Source organism: Anabrus simplex, chromosome 2 (genome assembly GCF_040414725.1).
Source record: "Anabrus simplex isolate iqAnaSimp1 chromosome 2, ASM4041472v1, whole genome shotgun sequence".
NCBI lineage: Eukaryota > Metazoa > Arthropoda > Insecta > Orthoptera > Tettigoniidae > Anabrus > Anabrus simplex.
The window spans coordinates 320,118,091-320,143,383 of record NC_090266.1 but is presented as its reverse complement, the minus strand read 5'-3'; the positions used below and the strand labels follow the sequence as shown (position 1 = coordinate 320,143,383).

The window sequence follows — 25,293 nt, the reverse complement described above, 5'->3', positions numbered from 1 at the left end:
AGGTTTGTACCTTTAAGGGTGGTAAGAAATGGTAAAGACCCACCTTATTATAATAGAGAAATAAAGAGACTAAGAAGGAGGTGCAGACTGGAAACAAATAGAGTTAGAAATGGCTGTGGAAGTAAGGAGAAATTGAAGGAACTTACTAGAAAATTGAATCTAGCAAAGAAGGCAGCTAAGGATAACATGATGGCAAGCATAATTGGCAGTCATACAAATTTTAGTGAAAAATGGAAGGGTATGTATAGGTATTTTAAGGCAGAAACAGGTTCCAAGAAGGACATTCCAGGAATAATTAATGAACAAGGGGAGTGTGTATGTGAGGATCTTCAAAAGGCAGAAGTATTCAGTCAGCAGTATGTAAAGATTGTTGGTTACAAGGATAATGTCGAGATAGAGGAAGAGACTAAGGCCAAAGAAGTAATAAAATTTACGTATGATAACAATGACATTTACAATAAGATACAAAAGTTGAAAACTAGAAAAGCGGCTGGAATTGATCAGATTTCTGGGGATATACTAAAGACAATGGGTTGGGATATAGTACCATATCTGAAGTACTTATTTGATTATTGTTTGGCCGAAGGAGCTATACCAGATGAATGGAGAGTTGCTACAGTAGCCCCTGTGTATAAAGGAAAGGGTGATAGACATAAAGCTGAAAATTACAGGCCAGTAAGTTTGACATGCATTGTATGTAAGCTTTGGGAAGGCATTCTTTCTGATTATATTAGACATGTTTGTGAAATTAATAACTGGTTCTATAGAAGGCAATTCGGTTTTAGGAACGGTTATTCCACTGAAGCTCAACTTGTAGGATTCCAGCAAGATATAGCAGATATCTTGGATTCTGGAGGTCAAATGGACTGTATCGCGATTGACATGTCTAAAGCATTTGATAGTGTGGATCATGGGAGACTATTGGCAAAAATGAGTGCAATTGGACTAGACAAAAGAGTGACTGAATGGGTTGCTATATTTCTAGAAAATAGATCTCAGAGAGTTAGAGTAGGTGAAGCTTTGTCTGACCCTGTAATAGTTGAGAGGGGAGTTCCTCAGGGCAGTGTTATCGGACCTTTATGTTTTCTTATATATATAAATGATATGAGTAAAGGAGTGGAATCGGAGGTAAGGCTTTTTGCGGATGATGTTATTCTCTATAGAGTGATAAATAAGTTACAAGATTGTGAGCAACTGCAACGTGACCTCGAAAATATTGTGAGATGGACAGCAGGCAATGGTATGTTGATAAACGGGGCTAAAAGTCAGGTTGTGAGTTTTACAAATAGGAAAAGTCTTCTCAGTTTTAATTACTGCGTTGATGGGGTGAAAGTTCCTTTTGGGGATCATTGTAAGTATCTAGGTGTTAATATAAGGAAAGATCTTCACTGGGGTAATCACAAATGGGATTGTAAATAAAGGGTACCGATCTCTGCACATGGTTATGAGGGTGTTTAGGGGTTGTAGTAAGGATGTAAAGGAGAGTGCATATAAGTCTCTGGTAAGACCCCAACTAGAGTATGGTTCCAGTGTATGGGACCCTCACCAGGATTACCTGATTCAAGAACTGGAAAAAATCCAAAGAAAAGCAGCTCGATTTGTTCTGGGTGATTTCCGACAAAAGAGTAGCGTTACAAAAATGTTGCAATGTTTGGGTTGGGAAGAATTGAGAGAAAGAAGAAGAGCTGCTCGACTAAGTGGTATGTTCCGAGCTGTCAGCGGAGAGATGGCGTGGAATGACATTAGTAGACGAATAGGTTTGAATTGCGTCTATAAAAGTAGGAAAGATCACAATATGAAGATAAAGTTGGAATTCAAGAGGACAAACTGGGGCAAATATTCATTTATAGGAAGGGGAGTTAGGGATTGGAATAACTTACCAAGGGAGATGTTCAATAAATTTCCAATTTCTTTGAAATCATTTCGGAAAAGGCTAGGAAAGCAACAGATAGGGAATCTGCCACCTGGGCGACTGCCCTAAATGCAGATCAGTATTGATTGATTGACTGATTGATTGAAGCAAGCTCGAGCAGTCACATGACCGAAGGCGGATTCTGACTCGGGTACAGCTAGTGATGGACAAACGATACCTGTGTTCTAGCGGGATCGAGCCGACCCGATACGCGCCGATGTTCGAGCCTGTTCGAAGCAAGCTCGAGCAGTCACATGACCGAAGGCGGATTCTGACTCGGGGTACAGCTAATGATGGACAAACGATACCTGTGTTCTAGCGGGATCAAGCCGACCCGATACGCGCCGAGGTTCGAGCCTGTTCGAAGCAAGCTCGAGCAGTCACGTGACCGAAGGCGGATTCTGACTCGGGCTACAACTAGTGATGGACAAACGATACCTGTGTTCTAGCGGGATCGAGCCGACCCGATACGCGCCGAGGTTCGAGCCTGTTCGAAGCAAGCTCGAGCTGTCACAAGGCCGAAGGCGGATTCTGACTCGGGCTACAACTAGTGATGGACAAACGATACCTGTGTTCTAGCGGGATCGAGCCGACCCGATACGCGCCGAGGTCCGAGCCTGTTCGAAGCAAGCTCGAGCTGTCAAAAGACCGAAGGCGGTTTCTGACTCGGGCTACAGCTAGTGATAAGCAAATGATACCTGTGTTCTAGCGGAATCGAGCCGACCCGATACGCGCCGAGGTTCGAGCCTGTTCGAAGCAAGCTCGAGCTGTCACATGACCGAAGGCGGATTCTGACTCGAGCTACAGCTAGTGATAAGCAAGAGATACCTGTGTTCTAGCCGGATCGAGCCGACTCGATACGCGCCGAGGTTCGAGCCTGTTCGAAGCAAGCTCGAGCAGTCACAAGACCGAAGGCGGATTCTGACTCGGGCTACAGCTAGTGATAGGCAAACGATACCCGTGTTGTAGCGGGATCGAGCCGACCCGATACGAGCCGAGGTTCGAGCCTGTTCGAAGCAAGCTCGAGCTGTCACATGACCGAAGGGTGAGTCTGACTCGGGCTACAGCTAGTGATAGGCAAACGATACCTGTGTTCTAGGGGGATCGAGCCGACCCGATACGGGCCGAGGTTCGAGTCTGTTCGAAGTAAGCTCGAGCAGTCTTCACGTGACCGAAGGCGCAGTTGACTCGGGCTACAGTTAGTGATGGGCGAACGATACCCGTGTTCGAGCAGGATCGAGCCAACCCGATACGCGCCGAGGTTCGAGCAGTCACGTGACCGAAGGCGCAGTTGACTCGGGCTACAGCTAGTGATGGGCGAACGATACCCGTGTTCGAGCAGGATCGAGCCGACCCGATACGAGCCGAGGTTCGAGCCTGTTTGAAGCAAGCTCGAGCTGTCACATGACCGAAGGCGGATTCTGACTCGGGCTACAGCTAGTGATAGGCAAACGATACCCGTGTTGTAGCGGGATCGAGCCGACCCGATACGAGCCGAGGTTCGAGCCTGTTCGAAGCAAGCTCGAGCTGTCACATGACCGAAGGGTGAGTCTGACTCGGGCTACAGCTAGTAATAGGCAAACGATACCCGTGTTGTAGGGGGATCGAGCCGACCCGATACGAGCCGAGGTTCGAGCCTGTTCGAAGCAAGCTCGAGCCGTCACATGGCCGAAGGGTGAGTCTGACTCGGGCTACATCTAGTGATAGGCAAACGATACCTGTGTTCTAGGGGGATCGAGCCGAAGTTCGAGTCTGTTCGAAGTAAGCTCGAGCAGTCATCACGTGACCGAAGGCGCAGTTGACTCGGGCTACAGCTAGTGATGGGCGAACGATACCCGTGTTCGAGCAGGATCGAGCCGACCGGATACGCGGCGAGGTTCAAGCCTGTTCGAAGCAAGTTCGAGCAGTCACGTGACCGAAGGCGGAGTCTAACTCGGGCTACAGCTAGTGATGGGCAAACGATACCCGTGTTCGAGCGGGATCGAGCCGACCCGATACGCGCCGAGGTTCGAGCTCAAATACTTCAACCTCTTGTCGGTAGATTTAATGGCACGCAAAGAACTCCTGCGGAACTAACTTCCGGCACCTTGGCGTGTCCGAAAGCGGTAAAAGTTGTTAGTGGGACGTAAAGCCAATACAATTATTATTCTTTCTTGGCCCTTATATTTTTCTAGCCCGATTTCCCCAGCGCTTTAAAACGAGGATGTAAGGGGTGTTTATTTCCTGTTTGGGGCCATAACCATAGAAGTAAAGAACCCCATTGTTCGTTATTGGCTTTACGACCCACTAGCTACTTTTTCGGTTTTCGGCATCTTTGTCTTTAATTGCCCATCTTCTTCTTCGTCTTAATCTGCTTACCCTCCAGGGTCGGCTTTTCCCTCGGACTCAGCGAGGGATCCTACCTCCACCGTCTCAAGGGCAGTATCCTGGAGCTTCAGGCTCTGGGTTGGGGATACAACTGGGGAGGATGACCAGTATCTTGCCCACGCGGCCTTTATTGTTATGCTGAACAGGGGCCTTGCGGGAGGATGGGAAGTTTGGAAGGAATAGACAAGGAAGAGGGAAGGAAGCGGCCGTGTCCGTAAGTTAGGTACCATCACGGCAATAGCCTGGAGGAGAAGTGCGCAACCACGGAAAACCACTTCGAGGATGACTGAGGTGGGAATCCAACCCACCTCTACTCAGTTGACATCCAGAGGCTGCGTGGACCCCGTTCCAGCCCTCGCACCACTTTTCAAATTTCATGGCAGAGCCGGGAATCGAACCCGGACCTCCGGGGGTGGTAGCTAATCACACAAACCACTCCACAACAAAGGCGGACTAATTGCCAATCAATTAATAAATTGATGGTTTCATAACGTAATGCTTACGCACGTAAAATCGGTATAAACTGTATACCTCAACAGTAAACTATGTAGACCCTGTCTAGGCGGACATTCTAAGCCTTTCGCCAGTCAAATGCGAGCGGCCGTCCACTGTGCTATTCATGAAAAACAAAACGGAACCTATTAAGAATATTTTACCTGCATATGTCGACGTCGTTTACGTGGAGGTGTCTTCCCCCTCATTTGGAATGGTGTCATTCGACGAAGGACGAATATTATGAATTTTTAAGTATCTTATCATCGTCGATGTATTTTTACTATCGTTTTAATATTTTATCACATCGAGTGCATTTTACTCGTTTGTCTGGAAGCTCTTCAAAGTAGTCCCAAGTCCATGACCTTTTTCTACCGGCCATTGTCTGCTCTGTCTGAAGTAATAACAAATTCGTCTATTATAATAATGTATTTTCTTTCTTTCTTAATCTGCATACCCTCCAGGGTCGGTTTTTCCCACCTCTACCGCCTCAAGGGCAGTGTCCGGGAGCTTCAGACTCTGGGTCGGGGGATACAACTGGGGAGGATGAGCAGTACCTCGCCCAGGCGGCCTCACCTGCGTAGCCTTAAGTTAGGTACCATCTCGGCATTTGCCTGGAGAAGAAGTGGGAAACCACGGAAAACCACTTCCAGGATGGCTGAGGTGGAAATGGAACCCACCTCTACTCAGTTGACCTCCCGAGATTGAGTGGACCCTGTTCCAGCCCTCGTGCCACTTTTCAAATTTCGTGGCAGAGCCGGGAATCGAACCCGGGCATCCGGGGGTGGCAGCTAATCACACTAACCACTACACCACAGAGGCGGACATAATAATGTATTATTGGGAGATAGTGGGTTCGAGCCCCACCGTCGGCAGCCCTGAAGATGGTTTTCCGTGGTTTCCCATTTTCACACCAGGCAAATGCTGGGGCTGTACCTTAATTAATGCTACGGCCGCTTCCTTCCCAGTCCTAGCCCTTTCCTGTCCCATCGTCGCCATAAGACCTAAATATCTGTGTCGGTGCGACGTAAAGCCAATAGCAAATAAAATAATAATGTATTACTAATTATTAATGAGAAAATAATAGCTCGTAGCATACGAAAAACATGTTAACTATCGGTACTTGAAAGTAATGATTAACAACATTAAGCCTGCAAAACACGACAAAGTTATACAGAAACGTATTTCTGAAAAGCGGACAAAATGTAAAATGCAAAGGTACATATTAACGAAATAAATATTACCAATCTGTTGTTCGTACTGCCAGAAAGACTTAAATAAATGCTCTTTCCGTTCACTGAGAACGTTGTGTTCACCCCCCCCCCCCACACACACATAAATATACTGAGTGTACCTAGTAGTAATCTAATAGGACGCATTTTCCGTCCGCGCTCCGCTTAGTCGATGTGTGGTGTCGCCTGACAGTTCGAACAGGTTCGATACGGCATCGAGCCTACGTAGCGTATCGGGCCGACTCGAGCCTGCTCGAACTTCCGTATCATTCGCCCATCACTACTGCTTACCCTCCAGGGTTGGTTTTCCCTCGGACTCAGCGAGGGATCCCACCTCTACCGCCTCAAAGGCAGTGTCCTGGAGCGTGAGACATTGGATCGGTGATACAACTTGGGAGGATGACCAGTACCTCGCCAAGGAGGCCTCACCTGCTATGCTGAACAGGGGCCTTGGTGGGCGATGGGAAGATTGGAAGGGATAGACAAGGAAGAGGGATGGAAGCGGCTGTGACCTTAAGTTAGGTACCATCCCAGCATTTGCCTGGAGAGAAGTGGGAAACCACGGAAAACCACTTCCAGGATGGCTCAGGTGGGAATCGAAGCCACATCTACTAAGTTGACCTCCTGAGGCCGAGTGGATCCCGTTGCAACCCTCGTACAACTTTTCAGATTTCGTGGCAGAGCCGGGAATCGAACCCGGGCCTCCGGGGGTGGCAGCTAATCACACTAACTACTACACCACAGAGACGGACGCCCTGTATACTACCATAATAAATGAGTGTGTTACGATATTTCAGTACCTACTATTCACTGTCCACACATGTAGTTAACACCTTATCCTTTCGTCTGTATATGTCAAATTTTCCAATCGGACTGGTATCTTCAAGAAAAAAAATAGTTGCCATGACTTTTGCCCCAACCCTTGTATAATTAAGGTCATCCAATCAATGTAGACTACGCAGGATTTGTACGTCATGGATCCTTAATTGAGTCGGCATAACCCGCGACGAGGTCATGGATCGATATCTGTACTTGTTATTAAACTTAATTTGCACAAGTCAGCGTGGTTTATGACCAAAGAAATTAGCTAATATGACTGAGGACCCTAATATAATGTCACTGAGGCTGATGGCCTGAGAGAAATCTGAACAAAGGCAGCTGATGGCTAATGTTTCCATTTCTTAAATCCCCAGGACATTTGGTGCCCAACAATTCAAATAAGAACAAAATGCTCACATCACATGTGGATATGTCCCCTTAATCGTTACGCTGACAAGTTAACTTCCCCAGCAAATAAATCTAAGACATCCAGAATTAATTTGAGTCGATCACTTGACGTTACACTATTTCAAAATAGGGTTTTGATAATATTTATAAATTAATTAATTATGAAATGTATTCATCATCTCATTATGAAAGAATACCTAACGCCAAAAAAATGTTTTCTCCTGCACACGCTTTCAATTTCCGGAGATTAATTTATTTACTTATTTATTTTTCGCAGGCACGTTGCGGTATTTCTGTATTGGAGATAAAAACATATATATCACGAACTACTAGGAATTATGTGTTTACTTCATTATGTCAACCATCTGGTTCCAACACTAATTTACATTACATCCTAAACAAATCTGAAGCTTGGGTAATCCCTAACCTAATATAATCCTACCTCATCTACATTCGCATACCGGGTGAGTCAGCCGTGCCCGACATTTTATGCTATTAGGCATCCCACCGAACGTCATTGGTCTCGTTATGATCTATTCTCCTTTGCCGTGCACCAAGCAACAATCGCATGTAATCACTCACTGCACCATTACATTTGCGAAAACATGTACCATATGAGACAGGCATTTACACAATGCATCAAACTGTCATACGGTGTTTGAATCCACTCGACTGAGCAACAGCCTGTTAGCGGAGTAAGTGCTCGAACAGATGGCCTTCTGCAGTAATGCACGTTTCAGCACGCCGTTGAACTGCCATTCGGGCTCTTTGTAGTATTGTATGTGTTACGGATTCACAGGCTTCCATAATAAGGTTTCGAAGGATTTCAGGATTTTCCGGCTGCTGAGCATACACTACATCCTTCAAATAGCACCATAGGAAGAAATCCAGTGGCATCAAATCGGGCGATCTAGCAGGCCAGATGACAGGTCCTCCGCTTCCTATCGATCGACCGGGATGTGTAACATTCAGGTAGATGCGAACATCTGCTGGCATGTGATGGGGAGCTGCGTCGTGTTGAAACTTCATAGTCACACGCTCACCCAGGGGCACATCCTCTAGCAGCAATGGTAGTTGGTCTTGAAAAAATGTAGATTCCGGGCTCCTGTCAAATGATCCTCAAAGAAATATGGTCCAATTAGGTGATCACCCAGTATACCACACCAGACATTTACTCCCCATCGTGCCTGAAATGCTGCCTGCCTTACCCAGTGGGAATTTTCAACACTCCAGTAGTGGATATTATGACGATTCACAGAGCTATTATTATGAAATCGTGCCTCGTCCGAAAATAAAATGTGAGATACGAACGCTGGATCATTTGCTACTTGCGTCAGTATCCACGCACAGAAATCAACACGAGTTTCGAAATCTCGTCCGTGGAGTTCTTGATTTAGTTGCAGGTGATTCGGACGAAAAAAACTGGAATGCAGTATCCTTTCAACAGGCGACTGGCTGATGTTGAACTGTTGTGCTACTGCCCGGGTACTCGTGTGAGAATTCTCCCAGAAAGTATCCAAAACCATCTCAGTAGTTTCATCGGACGTAATTGGTGCCTCTCTAAAAGGACGTGTACGGGAAAATGACGAAGTTACTCGCAAACGTCGCTCCACCCTCCTAAACGTATTTGCGTTTGGTTATTCTCTGTGTGGAAATCTTTCCTGGTACAGGTGCTGTGCTTCCTGTGCGTTCTGTCTTGCTTCGCCGTAGATGAGGACCATGTCAACATACTCATCTGCTGAATACATAGCGAAGAAATGACCAGGACTGCTAGGCTACACTAAGTGTCAGACCACTACACATTCAACACACATGCTACTGATCGAATATGGCACGAATGGCCTCTTATATGATCCTCAAAGTTTAAAATGTGAATGAAAATATTAATCGCTCGTGGGATTCGAACCCACCTATCAACGCAACATGTGTCAACACGCCTGTGGTTAGTCCACTACACCACGGTGACTGTTGTCTCCAGTTTATCAGAAAGCTTACTTGCTATAAAACTACGCCCCGCTTCACAAACTCACACGTTTTCTATCAGTATGCCGTCGCTTTTAGCGATAGTTTAACAACCAATCGAACGCTTATAATTGGCACGTACATTTTACATAACCGTACGACAGTTTGATGTATTGTGTAAATACCTGTCACATACGTGTTTTTGCAAAAGTCGTGCAGTGATGACGGAGTATGTGCTTTAAAAGTGACTGTAGCTTCGTATGCGGCAAAGGAAAATCGGCCATCACCCCATTGACGTTCATTGGGATGCCTAAAAGCAGAAACGTCAGGCGCGGCTGACTCACCCGGTATATACCGTAGTAAACGCGTGTTAAAATAACCCTATAAATTATGTACAAAGTGTTCGATACCCATTGAAATATCCAACAACAACAACAACAACAATAATATCGACATCTTGCAACAAAGTGTGAGTGCGAAAGAAGTTTCAATTGAGAAGAAATAATGAACAACCGACATAATTTGGTCACTCCAGGAATATCCAACATGAGTACGGCTTCTCCTTGGACACGTCTCACGTGGTTCACTCCAACAACAACAAACGTGGCGATCTATCTTGTCACCTTAAAATGAATACTCGAACGAAAGAGAGTCTATCTCTCTGGAATTTCTCCCGTCGTTTTAAAAACAATGAATCTAATACCGGTATCTCACAAGTTAACGTTAATTATCTTGACTACACAATGATAGCGTTTCCTAACCCTAGCAATGAATGATAATTTTGTCTCCCATTTATGCAGAGCCATCTACAGTTAAAGCCGGAAGGTACGCTTGGCAACGCTGTATCCATCTGTCAAGCGGAGGCCGATAAAATAAGGGGGCGTGTCCGATTTTGAAAGACTTCACCCATATTCACTATATTTAGACCAACACGATGATTATGATAATTGCACACTCTTCGTAAAATGGTACTAAGACACAGACACATCAGTAAATGCATTCACTGAAGTTAGAAATACACATTTTACATTAATAAAAAAGAAACACTTTAAGAACAGTACTCACAAGCTCAATTATTGTGGAACGTTGACAGCTTCGTCCGCTTAGTGTTTTTGTCCTCACTGCTGACATAACTCCTGTTCTTCATCTGCTTTCAGCACTTATTTAACACGACATTGAAAAATGTAGACAAATAAACAACCTATCGCACCATTATTGTCACGCCCACAATGACGGCGTTCAAACCAGAACTGTTGATTGTCATCTCATCTCTTCCTAAAGCAGCTCAGGGTAGAGAGAACAGAAATTCTTTATCATTTTCACAGGCACCACTAACCCACATCTGAAGTTCTTCAAAATAGGGATCACCTGTTTCATTACTCTGCAGGAGACCTAAACAAGTGTCACAGCTTATCCTTCTCGATATTGTCCTTAGTGTATACCAAGAAATGTACAGCATATTACCCCCGACATCTCAAAATGCCCACCAAAAAAATTCACATGATAAAAGCGAATCACACTTCTTTATTGCTTCCATATTAAGCCCAATAATATCTGTCTTGATGGAATCAGACATTTCTAATTGGATACAGCCAAACCTAACTTTTCCATACCATCACCACCACCAACACCGCAACCCCCAAAAAACCCTTAATACTAATTTTCATCTCACTTTCTAGGACTTGAAGTGCAGTAACATTCTTTCTTCTCTTTCTAAGTTATCACTTAAAAACTTGCTTGACAGTAAATAATTTGCTTTCACAGTTCCAAACGAAAGTTTCTGATTAGATCCTAACTCTTCTTCCTTTTAGTGCAAATAATAATTACAATAATAATAATGTTATTCGCTTTACGTCTCACTAACTACTTTTAAGGTTTCTGGAGACTCTGAGGTGCCGGAATTTAGTCCCTCAGGAGTTCTTTCCCGTGCCAGTAAATCTACCGACCTGACGTATTTGAGCACCTTCAAATACTACCGGACTGAGCCAGGATCGAACCTGCCAAGTTGGGGTCAGAAAGCAAGCGCCTCAACCGTCTGAGCCACTCAGCCCGGCCATTTTAGTGCAAAGTTCGAATTGTTCCCTTACAATATGAAGCAAGACAAAGAGTGTGCTTTCACTTCTTACCTCACAATACTCTATGAGATTGTGAAGCATTTTAATAGATCTATTTGTACACATTTAACACTAACACTAAAAGAAGTGGTTCCTATAAAATTAAATAAATATGCATTTAGTTGAGACCACTTTGATATTTTACCATCTGTTAAACATGTCATTTCTTTTGTCAACACCTGATAACTTAACATATACAGTGACATCCATATGTTGGTGAATTTTGAGTAAATGGGTTACTTGTGGAACAGCAACTACCAAACTTCTGCTGAATGGCAGAAGAGACTCAACGACAAATACTGCCCGACAATGCCTTCTGTGAAGAAGACGCCACCACCTGGTTTCGACCTCCCTCGTAGACTATGGTCCGCACTGAACAGGATTCGAACAAACCACGGGAACTGTACAGCTTTCCACTACAAGTGAAACAGAATCCCAACGCCTGAGTGTGACTGTGGCGCTACATAACAGACAGTGAAGCACATCATCAAAGAATGCAGGACTAGAAAATACAATAGCAGTGCTAGTGACTTTGCTTTTGCGACTCCAGGGCTATAGACTATATAAACAATTTGGACATACGTATATAGTGTAGATCTTATAACAATAGACGCTGTATCTCTAGCCATACGCTAAATAAATAAATAAATAAATAAAAATTTGCCATATCATCCATCTTCTTGTTTATCTACTCTTATATTTCCAGGCTCCTACCTTCGGGATGTTTTCTTATAACACTTTTCGATGACAAATATTTTAGCAAACTTGGGAAAATAATTGGACATACATCAGGGAGAAGCTCATTAGGTTTAGGTGGTAGTATAGTTATGTTGACTTTACTATCACAAATGTTATCCCCTGTTGAAATTTTGTGTGTGTGTGTGTGTGTGTGTGTGTGTGTGTGTGTGACATGTTTTATGTATACGACTGAATCCTTCCCAGTTGTTTAAAATGACAAATCCATTTTTGTATTCATTTCTCGCCTGAAGGAAAACTAAACGTAAGAAAAACCTTTTTTAATGCTATAGTTGTTACGACACATGGAAACACAACATTTTCTGGGCATCTGCAAATACACGAAACATTTCATTAATAAGCCAAATTCAGTCCGCTCCTTCACAAATAATAACGTTATTAATTTAACGTCCCACGAACTACTTTTACGGTTTTTGGTAGACGCCGAAATGTCGCAATTTTGTCCCGAAGGAGTGAACGTGCCAGTAAATCTACCAACACGAGGCTAACGTATTTCAGCACCTTAAAATACCACCGAACTGAGCTAGGCTTAGAAAGCCAGCTCTACATTCCAAACTACTCAACCCTGCTTAGCCTTCACATTATTTCGATAATAGGCTCTTCGTATGCTGATTCTATCACTTATCTTGTTATACACACTCGAACCTATCCTTCAAAAATTAAACGAAACACGAGACGAAGTTCACTAGACATCAACATACACGGATAGATTCCGTGCTTTCACCTTGGCCTACACTGGACGTTGCCAAACTTGTATGACTCCGGCTTGTAACTGCAGTCGGCTGTGTATTTACTTCAGAAAACAAATCACCTATGTTTCTTTACTTTTACAGGAGATTCCAAACACCAAATTTTACGTGTGTAACATTTTATGTTTCTGAGATATACTGAATTTCTAAAAATTCACCGTATTTCTCATTCCTGTTTAACCACCATTAATTGGATTTTCCAAAAACAAAAAAAAAAAAAACATGTTTATTTTTAAAGGAGATTCCAAATACCAATTTTGAGATATGTAATATCTTCAGTTTCTGAGATATAAGTATCCTCATTTGAGGCATTCAGCCCGTTTTTCACCCCTCCTAGTGGGACTTTCCGAAAAAAAAAAAAAAAAAATGTTTCTTTATTTTTAAAGGAGATTCTAAATACCAATTTTTATATCTGTAAACTTTTAAAGTTTTGAGATATAGATACTCTCATTTACAAATTTCTAAAAATTCACTCCTGTTTAACCCCCATAATTGGATTTTCCAAAAACAAAAACATGTTTATTTTTAAAGGGGATTCCAAATACCAATTTTCAGGTCTGTAATATCTTCAGTTTCTGAGATATAAGTATCCTCATTAAAGGCATTCAACCCATTTTCAACCCTCTTAGTGGAATTTTCTGAAAACAAAAAAATATGTGTTTCTTTATTTTTAAGAGAGATTCTAAATACCAATTTCTGTGTCTCAAGTGTCAAGTTTGAGATATAGATATACTCATTTAAACAATTCAACCCCTTTAGCAACGGATTATCTAAAAATCATCTCTCAGTGAGCACCTACAATACAGTGTAAATGCATTCCCAAAATTTCATTTCTTTCTGTCCAGTAGTTTTGGCTCGGCAATGATGAATCAGTCAGTCAGTCTATGGCAAGAAGGCTAATGTCAAATTTGATCATGTTCACACAGTGTCTTTGTGTGAGGAAGGACTGTCAATGAGGGAAAACGCTAGATGAGTAAGAATGAATGAAAATGAAGTGGTTCAGACATGGAATTATTTCATGAATGCAAGTAGTGTTAAGGGCTTGTCTCACACCTTGAAAGGCCATGGCAATACATAGTTATTTTCCTCAACACTATGCCTGTTAGTTTCACCACTGGTAAAAGATATTGCTTACCAATGAATGTCACAAATATGCCATTCCTAACAATACACTGTAATGTGTTTGGAGAGAATCTGGCAGTGCAGCATTTGTCCTTCTCAATGTACAAGTGCGCAGCTTTATGAATGCTCAGTGATGTTTGGAGCAGCATTACACAAGGTCACTGTGTCTCTCCTGGTCATTCAAGACTCCTGAAAACCAGGCCAAAACCACCAGTTCACTATGGAACTGTATTACTGGCATATCAGAGAAGAATTCATCTCCGTGGATAACAATTCACACAAGTTTACAACGTAAGCATTGCCACTGTCCTCATTTGTAATGCCCCTAACTTCTGACTGATGATAATAATAATAATAATAATAATAATAATGTTATGGGCTTTACGTCCCACTAACTACCTTTTCAGTTTCTTGGAGACACCAAGGTGCCGGAATTTTGTCCCAAAGGAGTTCTTTTATCTGCCAGTAAATCTATCGACATGAGGCTGAGTTATTTGAGCAGCTTCAACTACCACCAGACTGAGCCATGATCAAACATGCCAATTTGGGGTCAGAAAGCCAGTACCTCAACCGTCTGAGCCATTCAACCTGGCACTTCTGACTGACGTGACTTCCTCATCACCCAGACATGAACACTAATGAGCATGCCTGGGGATGATTACGAGCTATTTTTTTTTTTTTTTTAATATATCCTGGTGGATCACGCAACCTCTAAGACTTATGGTTGGACAAAGCAGATCAACAGTAGCCTGATGAGTTGAGAACTAAGAAAGACACAAGCACGTTTCAATTTAAAAGGACGGATGATTTACCAGGTCCAGGCTGAGAGTAATGTGCATAATGCAAAGTGGGAAATCTATTTGCTTTACTTCGCACCAACATAGATAGGTCTTATGGCGACGATGGTATAGGAAAGGCCTAGGAATGGGAAGGAAGCAGCCGTGGCCTTAATTAAGGTACAGCTCCAGCATTTGCCTGGTGTGAAAATGGGAAACCACGGAAAACCATTTTCAGGGCTGCCGACAGTGGGATTCGAGCCCACGGACTCCCGATTGCTGGATACTGGACGCACCTAAGCGACTGCAGCTATCGAGCTGGGTAACTGGGAAATCAACCCTCTGTTCGTGAACAGAAATTTGTTTGTTTCTTGATGAGTAATAGGGATGGTATGTTATTCACAATTTTTTGGCTCAGAGTAGCCAGAATACTAGCAATGAATGAAAGATAATTACTCTTATAATGTAACATGAACACTTTCAATGACATTGGCTTTATTAAAGGTTAGTAACACCGAGCTCGATAGCTGCAGTCGCTTAAGTGCGGCCAGTATCCAGTAATCGGGAGATAGTGGGTTCGAGCCCCACTGTCGGCAGCCCTGAAGATGGTTTTCCGTGGTTTCCCATTTTCACACCAGGCAAATGCCAGGGCTGTACCTTAATTAAGACTATGGCCGCTTCCTTCCACTACCTAGGCCTTTCCTATCCCATCGTCGCTATAAGACATATCTGTGTTGGTGCGACGTACAGCAAATAGCAAAAAGTTGGTAACAGTTCAATGTACAGGAGATGTAAACCCTTTTTTGGTGTTTGTCTTATATTTTAGATTAAATTTATTACCGGTACTTGAGAAACTCTCAGTACAATGGACTCTGTAAACTACCAGATGATGACATTTACTGCACTGAGCTTTTAAAACCAGACTCTGGCTCAGAGTAGCACGGTGAGGATAAATCTCAGTCACCTCTTCCAAGTCTTTTTTTAATTTTTGTTTTGTTGAGGGGTAGGCAGAATAAAATAAAATAAAATCACTCTTACAATGTAACATGAACACTCTCAATGACATTGGCTTTATTAACAGTCTTATTTTGGATTCCATCCTTGCTGCTTCAAGAAATCAGTTGGTGGTAACTAAACAGTTGAAATTTATTAAAATAAATGTCAAAAATGAATTTCACTCCATTTGTAGGCTTCTTGCAGTAGGCTTGTCCTGCAAACACACCAAAACAGGACTATACATATTACATGCAAAATGTGACTTTCCTGTCAAAGATAAGACAATGATGACATATTCTGAAAAATTGCCACAGCATACTTGTGGTGCTATAGACCTGTGAAGAGGGATAATTAGCTCATTCGTACCATTCACCACATAATCTTAATTATAGCTCTGGCATTTGCCAAGTGTGAAAACAAGAAACCACAGAAAATCATCTTCAGGGTGGATTTTAACTATCTGTCTCCCGAATGCAAGCTAATAGCTACACAACCAGTACGGAGTAACCAATGTGTGCAATTTTCAATTTATAGATGTAATGAAGTATTAATTGCATGGTTCTACAGACAACTATAATCTTTTCCGTGGTTTCCAATTTTCACACCAGGCAAATGCTGGGGCTGTACCTTAATTACGGCCACGGCCGCTTCCTTCCAACTCCTAAGCCTTTCCTATCCCATCGTCGCCATAAGACCTATCTGTGTCGGTGCGACGTAAAGCCCCTAGCAAAAAAAACAAACTATAATCCATTCAAAAACAAAGAAAATACAATAAAATTTCTGTTGATTGAAATAAAGGGGACTGACCCCATTTTGAATAGTAAATGTATACCCATTTTTAGAGTTGAAACTTTAAAAACTGGTTCATAAATTACAGTTACATGAATGGATTGTGTATTTGAAAAGAAAAAAAACTGTTGATATAATGCATACAGCATAGTATTACTAAATCTAAATGTTAATTAGTCACTATTTCCTAAAGAAAAAGTCCAAAATGTTCTTCTGGGTATTTTTTAATTTTTTTTGGGCAGCAATATCACTCCCTTGTTTAATAAGGATATCTGCTGGTGATGACTTCTCACTTTGTTCTAAAAAATGTGATGCAATCTGAAACAGACTAAAGCCAGCTTTTACTGTATAAAACCAAACTGAATGCAAAGTGAAGTTGATTACTTTTAAATTAATGAAAAAACCCTTTCCTCTACAACGTTAAATACTTCCTCAGCTGCGGTATGTTCAATGGGCCTTGCAGCATCCTGTTCATCAGAATAATTTACATCTGCATCTTCCAACTGCACGACCATATCTACCATGTCGTCGTCATCATCATCTGTGTAATCTAGTTCATGATCATCTGAATTTAACTATTCATTTATGTCATTTTCACTGGAATTTCCACATCCTTGTATCTGATCCAGGAGATTCTGTATGTTGTCTTCATAAATTTCATCACTAACCAAAATTCCATCATACAGTATATTCCAACACTTTTCAAATGTTGCAGATTTTACTTTCTTCCATGACTGGGCACATCAATTAAAATCTTTCGAGTTCATTATTTTCACAATTTCTTCAACGTTTTGATTCATTGGACAGCTGCAGAAGATATTGTAAAAGGAAACCAAGAAGGATTCCAGGACACATTGGTCCAAAGGCTGCACCAAACTGATCACATTGGGTGGCAAAAATTTCACAATGATGTTGCCATTTTTTATAGATACTGTAACAGGAATTGTATCATGGCTGAGAAGTGATATTATGGATGAGGAAATTTTCTCACTGAACCAAAGTGTTTATCTTAAGAATGGCAGGAGGGTTAGTAATCATAATGGTGAAAGAAGAATTTGTAAACCATGAGAAAGTTAAGGAGAAACAAAAAATTCTCTAAAGTAAATAGGCAACTTGACATTTTTGGGGTGTACAGACCTGGCAAGGCTGGCACTGATGCTGATGCAAAATGATTTGATAGGATAATCAGCTATGTGAGGAAAGACAAAGGAAAAAAGGTTACTGTAGTGGGTGATCACAATTTACTCAATGTTAACTGGGAAAGGAAGGACAACTGATTCAGAAAGTGACCGAACCAACTAGAGGGGAAAATATTCTAGATGTGGTGCTGATAAAACCAGATGAGCTCTATATTTTCACAATTGGCTTTACGTCGCACTGACACAGATAGGTCTTATGGCGACCATGGGATAGAGAAGGGCTAGGAGTGGGAAGGAAGCAGCCGTGGCCTTAATTGAGGTACAGTCCCAGCATTTGCATCTTCAGGACTGCCAACAGTGGGGTTTTAACCCACTATCTCCCAGATACTGGATAGTGGCCGCACTTAAGCGGCTGCAGCTATCAAGCTCGGTATGAGCTCTATAGAGAAATTGAAACGATAGATGGTATAAGTGATCATTAAGCTACTTGTGTCATAGTTAAAAATAAATGTGATAGAAAGGAATGCTTTAAAGTAGAACTATTAGGCAATACCATATGGTTAATATGAGATGCATGGGGAAATTTTTAAAAGGCAATTATGATCAATGGAAAATAAAAATGTAAATAGCCAATGGGATAGGTTTAAGGCTATTGTTGAGGAGTGTGAAAACAGGTATTGTACCTGTCTGAATTGGGACTGAATTGTGTAAAGACGAGATCTTTGTATAACATCGCTTTTATTAGGTCGTGTGAGAGCGCATCAGCTGTTATGAAGGTTATATGCGTAACCTTGGGTGAGCAGGCTCACAGGTAGACATTTATTGATCAGTGTGTTGACACTTCACTTTTTCTCATTTTCTTGGCATTGGCTGAGAGAGCCTAACATGTGACCACAGCAAGAGGAGGATGTTCAAGACCAGCCAGACTCTATAAGTGTTCTCGATTTCTCTAGTGCATGAGAGTTGAATCAATCGTCAAGCTGGAAATTGTGAGATATTATGATTGTTTTTTTTTAGCAGATCACACCTCCCGAGTCATGAGCTAATATAAGCTGTGTTCGATCAACTCTCGTTCTATTCAAATCAACTCGACTCGACTCCGCTCAGCTGCTCTGATCATCTCTACTCAACTTTGCAGTCGTCTGATGCTAATCTACATTGCAGTTATTCACTGCTACACTATTTTGCATTTACTCAGCTGTAACCATGCTAAGAACACTACAGGTCAGTCTTTCTGCACAGAATGCTGCTACTTACAGTGCTATTTTCATTATCTGTGTGTTATTCATAGAACTGACTGCAGATGTAAGTATTTTTCACGCTGCACAACAAACATTTAGAGGCCTGGTTGGAGCACATGGTAATGCGTTACCTCTGTTTCAGCTTTACAAGAGGCCCTACAGCAACAAGGACACCACATCTGAAGGAGTTATGGGAGACCATCATGCCACACTCAAGAGGAATTAATTCATCTATGCAGAGGCCTCCGATGTGAGATATACCCGCAGCAATGTGCCACTAAATGAAGATGCAGCCAGGACTCTTAAAGTAGTTTGTGTTTGTATATATTTTTTTTTTTTTTTTGCTAGTGGCTTTACGTCGCACCGACACAGATAGGTCTTATGGCGACGATGGGACAGGGAAAGGCTAGGAGTGGGAAGGAAGCGGCCGTGGCCTTAATTAAGGTACAGCCCCAGCATTTGCCTGGTGTGAAAATGGGAAACCACGGAAAACCATTTTCAGGGCTGCCGACAGTGGGGTTTGTATATTTTAACATGTTTTTTAAAATAGTAATTTTCATGATATATTGTTGGATTTTAAGGCAATGCCTTATTGTACCATAATCTATAATGTACCATTTTACCGAAAATAAGGCATTGTGAATTTGATCCACTGATTATTTTAAATTCACCATCATTGTTCATCTTCATTTGTTTTAAATTCTAGTCAGTGGATACATTTTAAAATTTTAATCATCATATCATGTCGCCCATCTCGTACCATTAGGGGCCAATGACCTTAGATGTTAGGCCCCTTTAAACAACAAGCATCATCATCATTAGGACTCTAAAGGGGAAAGAGCCGGAGATGTAACAGACCAACCCAGAGAATCAACTTCTATCTACTAAATTTAAGTACCTTTTTGTAAATATTATCTTTACTTTCAGGAAACAGCCGGAGGTGTTATAGACCAACCTAGAGAATCAACTTCCATCTACTAAATTTAAGTCCCTTTTTGTAAATATTATCTTTCCTGTCAGGAGAATATAGTACAATCTTTTAGTTATAATATTTTTTACTATTTTGGTGTATTTAAAGCTTCTTTTTCACTTCAAACTTCATATAGGTGACTATAGATTTTGTGGATGATTGAGGTTGTCCTATCCATTGAATTGAGATCCTTGATTACAAAGAATTCACGTGCAACATTGTGGATTAATAATTATATTCTTAAAAATCACAAACCTCATCAATAATTGTAGAACTTAATCATTTAGATCAGGAATGATATGAGATTTTCGGTGACATTTATGTGGAATACAGTTCAATCAATCATCTTACTGAACTATATCAGTTAAGGTTAAGATTTGTCATCATTAATGGTTCATGATATTTAGGGATTAAACTAGAAACGTAATAATCAATCATGTTAACCTCACACCGACTTACATGACGTTGATAAAATCAACTGAGTGTTTAAATAACGTGATACTTGTGGATATTTGTATTAAAGAAGCGAACAGTGGTTAATTGTGATGGCATAGCCGATGAAAATTGATGGGAGGGAAGGATAGCCCATTTTTATGTGTGTTTTTAAGTAGCATTTGCGACTACTTATTTTTGGGGAATGATATTATTTAAGCACGTGTTGCAGTGACTGCAACCAGTTCATTGATGTTTAATAATCATTTCTGGAGCACACTCAACATAAATTTAAAATCCCTAAGCGATGTATTTGCCCTATATGAATAGATTAGGATTATTTTATGTCAAATTTAGGAGCTGATTGTTCTTTGATAATATTTGCATTAAAATAAGGGATGAGTTTAGAAATCGACATTAAAAATAATTGAGACTACGGAACGTTTTAATCACAACATAATGATCATGTGCCTTATTTGTATGATTGTGTGAGGGATGTGTGTGATATCTAGTTGTACATATCAATGCCATTTTGTACCATATGTGATGTGTTGGTGTTGCTTAATCTTCTCGTGTTCTGTCACGAGGGAAGATCAGAGTCACTACTGAATTTATAATTTGTAATATTGTTGAAGAAGTCTTTAATATTTTCTGATGATTATAAGTCTGAAGTAGGAAGTATTTTGAATTCAATAGGAATCATTGAGATGAGTATATTCTCGGAGGACAGACAAACCAACATAATGAGGCAGAAATCCACAAAATGAAATAATACTTAATGAAAAGGGAAATAGCATGAAAATGTAGGAACCCAATTAACAGATTGTAACTTTATAAGATAAGAAAATTAATTAAGTGATAAAAATTAGTTAAGTGCCAAAGTCAAGTAATGAAAGTTGAAGATAGAGTGATAGACAGGATGAAGTTAAAATTTAATAAGAGGATGATTAATTTAATCATTAAGACCAGATAATTGGGTGATAGACCGCTAATGATCAATTAAAGTCAGGGATGATTAAACTTGGCCTAGTGACGCTATTAAAGTAAGTTTGTTATGTAATAGACCAAGATTAAGTCAATTCTTTTTTTTGGATAATAAAATTTAAGGTGGACATTAGAGAAGAATTAAGCCTCTGTGATTTAGGCAGCTGTGCACCGGCCCCTCACCGCTGGGTTCTGTAGTTCAAATCCTGGTCAATCCATGTGAGATTTGTGCTGGACAAAGCAGAGGTGGGACAGGTTTCTACTCCAGGTACTTGTTTTCCCTGTCACCTTTCATTCCAGCAACATTCTCCAATATAACTTCATTTCATGTCAGTCATTAATAATTGCCCCAGAGGAGTGCGACAGGTTTCATAATAATAATGCTATTTGCTTTACGTCCCACTAACTACTCTTTTACGGTTTTCGGAGACGCCAAAGTGCCGGAATTTATTCCCGTGGGAGTTCTTTTACGTGCCAGTAAATCTACCGACACGAGGCTGACGTATTTGAGCACCTTCAAATACCACCGGACTGAGCCAGGATCGAACCTGCCAAGTTGGGGTCAGAAGGCCAGGCGACAGGTTTCAGCAGCCTGCACAATTCCTATCCTCACCACTAGATGGGGGCTTCATTCATTCCATTCGTGATCCAGTCAAGTGACAGGAAACAGGCTGTGGATTAGAGAAGATTTGGTAAGGAATTAATAGATTTGTTAGTCAATAATTGTGAAATTAGAGAAAATGGAGGTTATTGTGTCCAAATAGTGAAAATATGTATTTGTGAAGATTTCTTGGTAAACTTTGAAGCAACTTTTAAATTAATTCAGTTCATGAGATGACAATATTAATTTGGTCATTGTAAGATTTATTTTAAACTCGTGTGAGTAAATCAAACGTCCGGTTAGGAAGATAATAATAATAATGTTACTTGCTTTATGTCTCACTAACTACTTTTACAGTTTTCGGAGATGCCAAGGTGCTGGAATTTTGCCCCACGGGAGTTCTTTTATGTGCCAGTAGATCTACCGACATGAGGCTGATGTATTTGAGCACCTTCAAATACCACTAGACTGGCCAGGATGGAACCTGCTAGGTTGGGGACAGAAGGCCAGCGTCTCAACCATCTGAGCCACTCAGCCCGGCTGGTTAGGAAGATAACTTTTGACTAATTTGATACTCTAAATTAGGAATTAATTAGTTCAATTCGTTCTTTAATATCAGTGAACACTCACCACAAGTGTAATTACATCAAAGGGAAGGTGAAGATGTAGTTGACGAATTAAAATTACATTATTAGATATTTGTGAATGTTTTTAAAAATCAAAAGGACTTTGGATAATTCAATCCTACATCAAGAAAAGCTTGTTGTGTTTGTGTCATTGATTTCATTGCTTCTATGTTAATAAATGTTGGTTTATTTTTGCCATGTGTGTCATTTGCCAGGCACCTTCAAATTCCTGTTCTTTTTAATGCCTCTATAAATTACGTCACCACACATGAACGGTCCTCGTTGGGACTTCTCATGTTTGCTGACAGAACCCAGGAAAGTGGTAAATAATGCTAAGGACCCATTATATTATAATAGGGAAATAAAAGGATAAAGAAGGAGGTGCAGATTGGTTGCAGGAGTAAGGAGAGATTGAAGAAACTTGCTAGGAAATCGAATTTAGCAAAAAAGTCAGCTAAGGATAACATGATGGCAAACATAATTGGCAGCCATACAAATTTTAGGGAGCAATGGATGGAGAAGCAGGTTCCAAGGAGGACGTTCCAGGGATCATTAATGAACAAGGGAAGTGTATATGTGAGGACTTACAGAAGGCAGAAGTATTCTGTCAGAAGTATGTAAAGGAAGTCTGATATAAAAGATGTCCAGATAGACATGGTGACTAGCAAAGCAAAGCAATGTCATCTCCGTACAGACCATGAAGGCCCTTGGAGGGGTGGGAGGTAAAGGCTTCCATTATCTGTAACCTCGGCACTCGATGGGGTAGAGTGGTTACCTCTATGCCCGGCCGCTTTGCCCCCAGGAATAAACCTGGTACTCATTTTTGGTGTAGGGTGAGTGAACCTCAGGGCCAACATGATGACTAATACTGGCAAATTACTGAAATTTAGCTATGATAATTCTACCGGGAGGTACACCTCAACTCCGCACATTTAAAGGAAGCGCCTTAAGGAACGCTATCTCTCATACAAATCTTGAAACAGCTAGTGCATGAAGTTGGGACATTAATCGGAAGATGTCACTCATAAATAACAAGTTATTGTGTTATTTTAAAGTTTATTAAACTGACTGGATTTATTTATTTTTGTTTTAGTGTACAGCAAGAAGTTTCAACTTTTCTCCATAGATGTCCTTACAAAAACTGTGGTCATGCACTCTCGTGCAAGGTGGAAGAATTAGTGATTTAAAGAAGTTTTGTGTTTATAGGTTTTCATAACTAAATCAACTTTCATTAATTTTGATATTTCAAGTTTTGTAACACTTTCTCCTCATCCCGCCAGCTTTTGAATCTGGCCAGTTAGAAATGTTTGTATTTATTTTTCAGCCTATCACAGGCTTCTTGAAACTTTTAAACTATCCAATAAAAATTAGAGGGTGCGTCCGGATTTAGTCCAGAGCCTTCTCGAGCCATCCCCTCTGGGTATATAAGCTGCGGCTTTTTCAAGCTACATTATCTTATTGATCGCTGAAGTACTGAGTGTGTGTGTGTGTGTGTGTGTTAAGACAGGAGGCAGGGTGCCCCATCCTTCGGCAGGCAGTACATCAGCCCAGGTAATGGCCACCAGTTTTCTATCTCTGTAGCTATCTCCACCACTTGCCCGAGGGGAAGGTTCTAAGCTTTAACTATGTAACCGTTTGATTTCTAAAATGTAAACTTCTTCCCTTTCATGTAAATTTCATGAAGTCTTAAACTGTAAATCGGGGATAGAGAGTGCGTTACCCTCTCAAGTTCCCCTTCAATTTATCTTGAGGTGACTACGATTTTGTAACTGTTTCTTTTCCTGTAATGCATTAAATTAACTTTTCATTCTAGTCACCTCAGTAGCTTGGTATTAGCCTCTGTATCATCGGGCCGCGAGCCCAATTAGGGTTTTAAAAATTGGTTTTCAAGGAGCGCAAGTGTACGCCTCCATACATTTCGTGTTTGGGCCAGTAATTTAACCTGTCCTTCTTTTCCCCGAAGGCCCAGTCATTTGGGTAATAGATACCCCAGTGGACAAAAAAATGTAAATTGTAGGTTGGGCCTAGGGAGGCCAGAAATTGTAAGATTTTTGTGTAATGTTGCCTTGAGTAGGCTGTAAGAAATTGGGAGCACAGCCTCCGTGGTTGAAGTTGGAGAGCATGTAAGCTCCTTTCTGAGATTGGTAATATTACTGTAATATTGAGGAGTGCCTCTGGAAGGCTGTAAATTGTAACGAATGGAGCAAAGTGCTCTGGAACCTTGTGTCGAAGTAAACGCTACATTGGCAACATTGTAAATTTGTAAGTTAGGGGCTTGAAGCCCAGATGTGTTAAATTCCCTATTCTGGGGTTTTCTATTCTTATATCAAAATTGTCATTGTACCTGATACACTGTTGTTATGATTTTCTGAAAAGATATAGAACCTTTATTTCACTTGACAACCCTCTTCAACTGTCGGCGGTCTCTGTCAGTCAACAGACGAGGTCGGCCTGTACGCTTTCGTGCTGTACGTGTCCCTTCATGTTTCCACTTCATTATCACATCAGAAACAGTGGACCTAGGGATGTTTAGGAGTGTGGAAATCTCGCATATAGACTTCTGACACAAGTGACACCCAATCACCTGACCACGTTCGAAGTCCGTGAGTTCCGCGGAGCGCCCCATTCTGCTCTCTCACGATGTCCAATGACTACTGAGGTCGCTGATATGGAGTAACTGGCAGTAGGTGGCAGCACAATGCACCTAAGATGAAAAACGTATGTTCTGGGGGGCGTCCGGATACTTTTGATCACATAGTGCATCTAGTAGGGTTTTCAGCCCATCTGCAAGAGTCTAAGGGTCTGA

The 25,293-nt window shown here is 41.3% G+C and overlaps 1 protein-coding gene across 1 annotated transcript in view; it reads right to left on the bottom strand.

The window, feature by feature from the left end:
• Positions 1-15,743: 15,743 nt before the first annotated feature.
• Positions 15,744-25,293, bottom strand: part of LOC136864096 (G patch domain-containing protein 4) — a 98,972-nt gene continuing 89,422 nt past the window's right edge. The window contains exon 5 of the mRNA XM_068226164.1: positions 15,744-15,919. Within this exon, the coding sequence (XP_068082265.1) occupies positions 15,884-15,919 (36 nt within the window). The 3' untranslated portion in view covers positions 15,744-15,883. The remainder of the gene's footprint in view (positions 15,920-25,293) is intronic.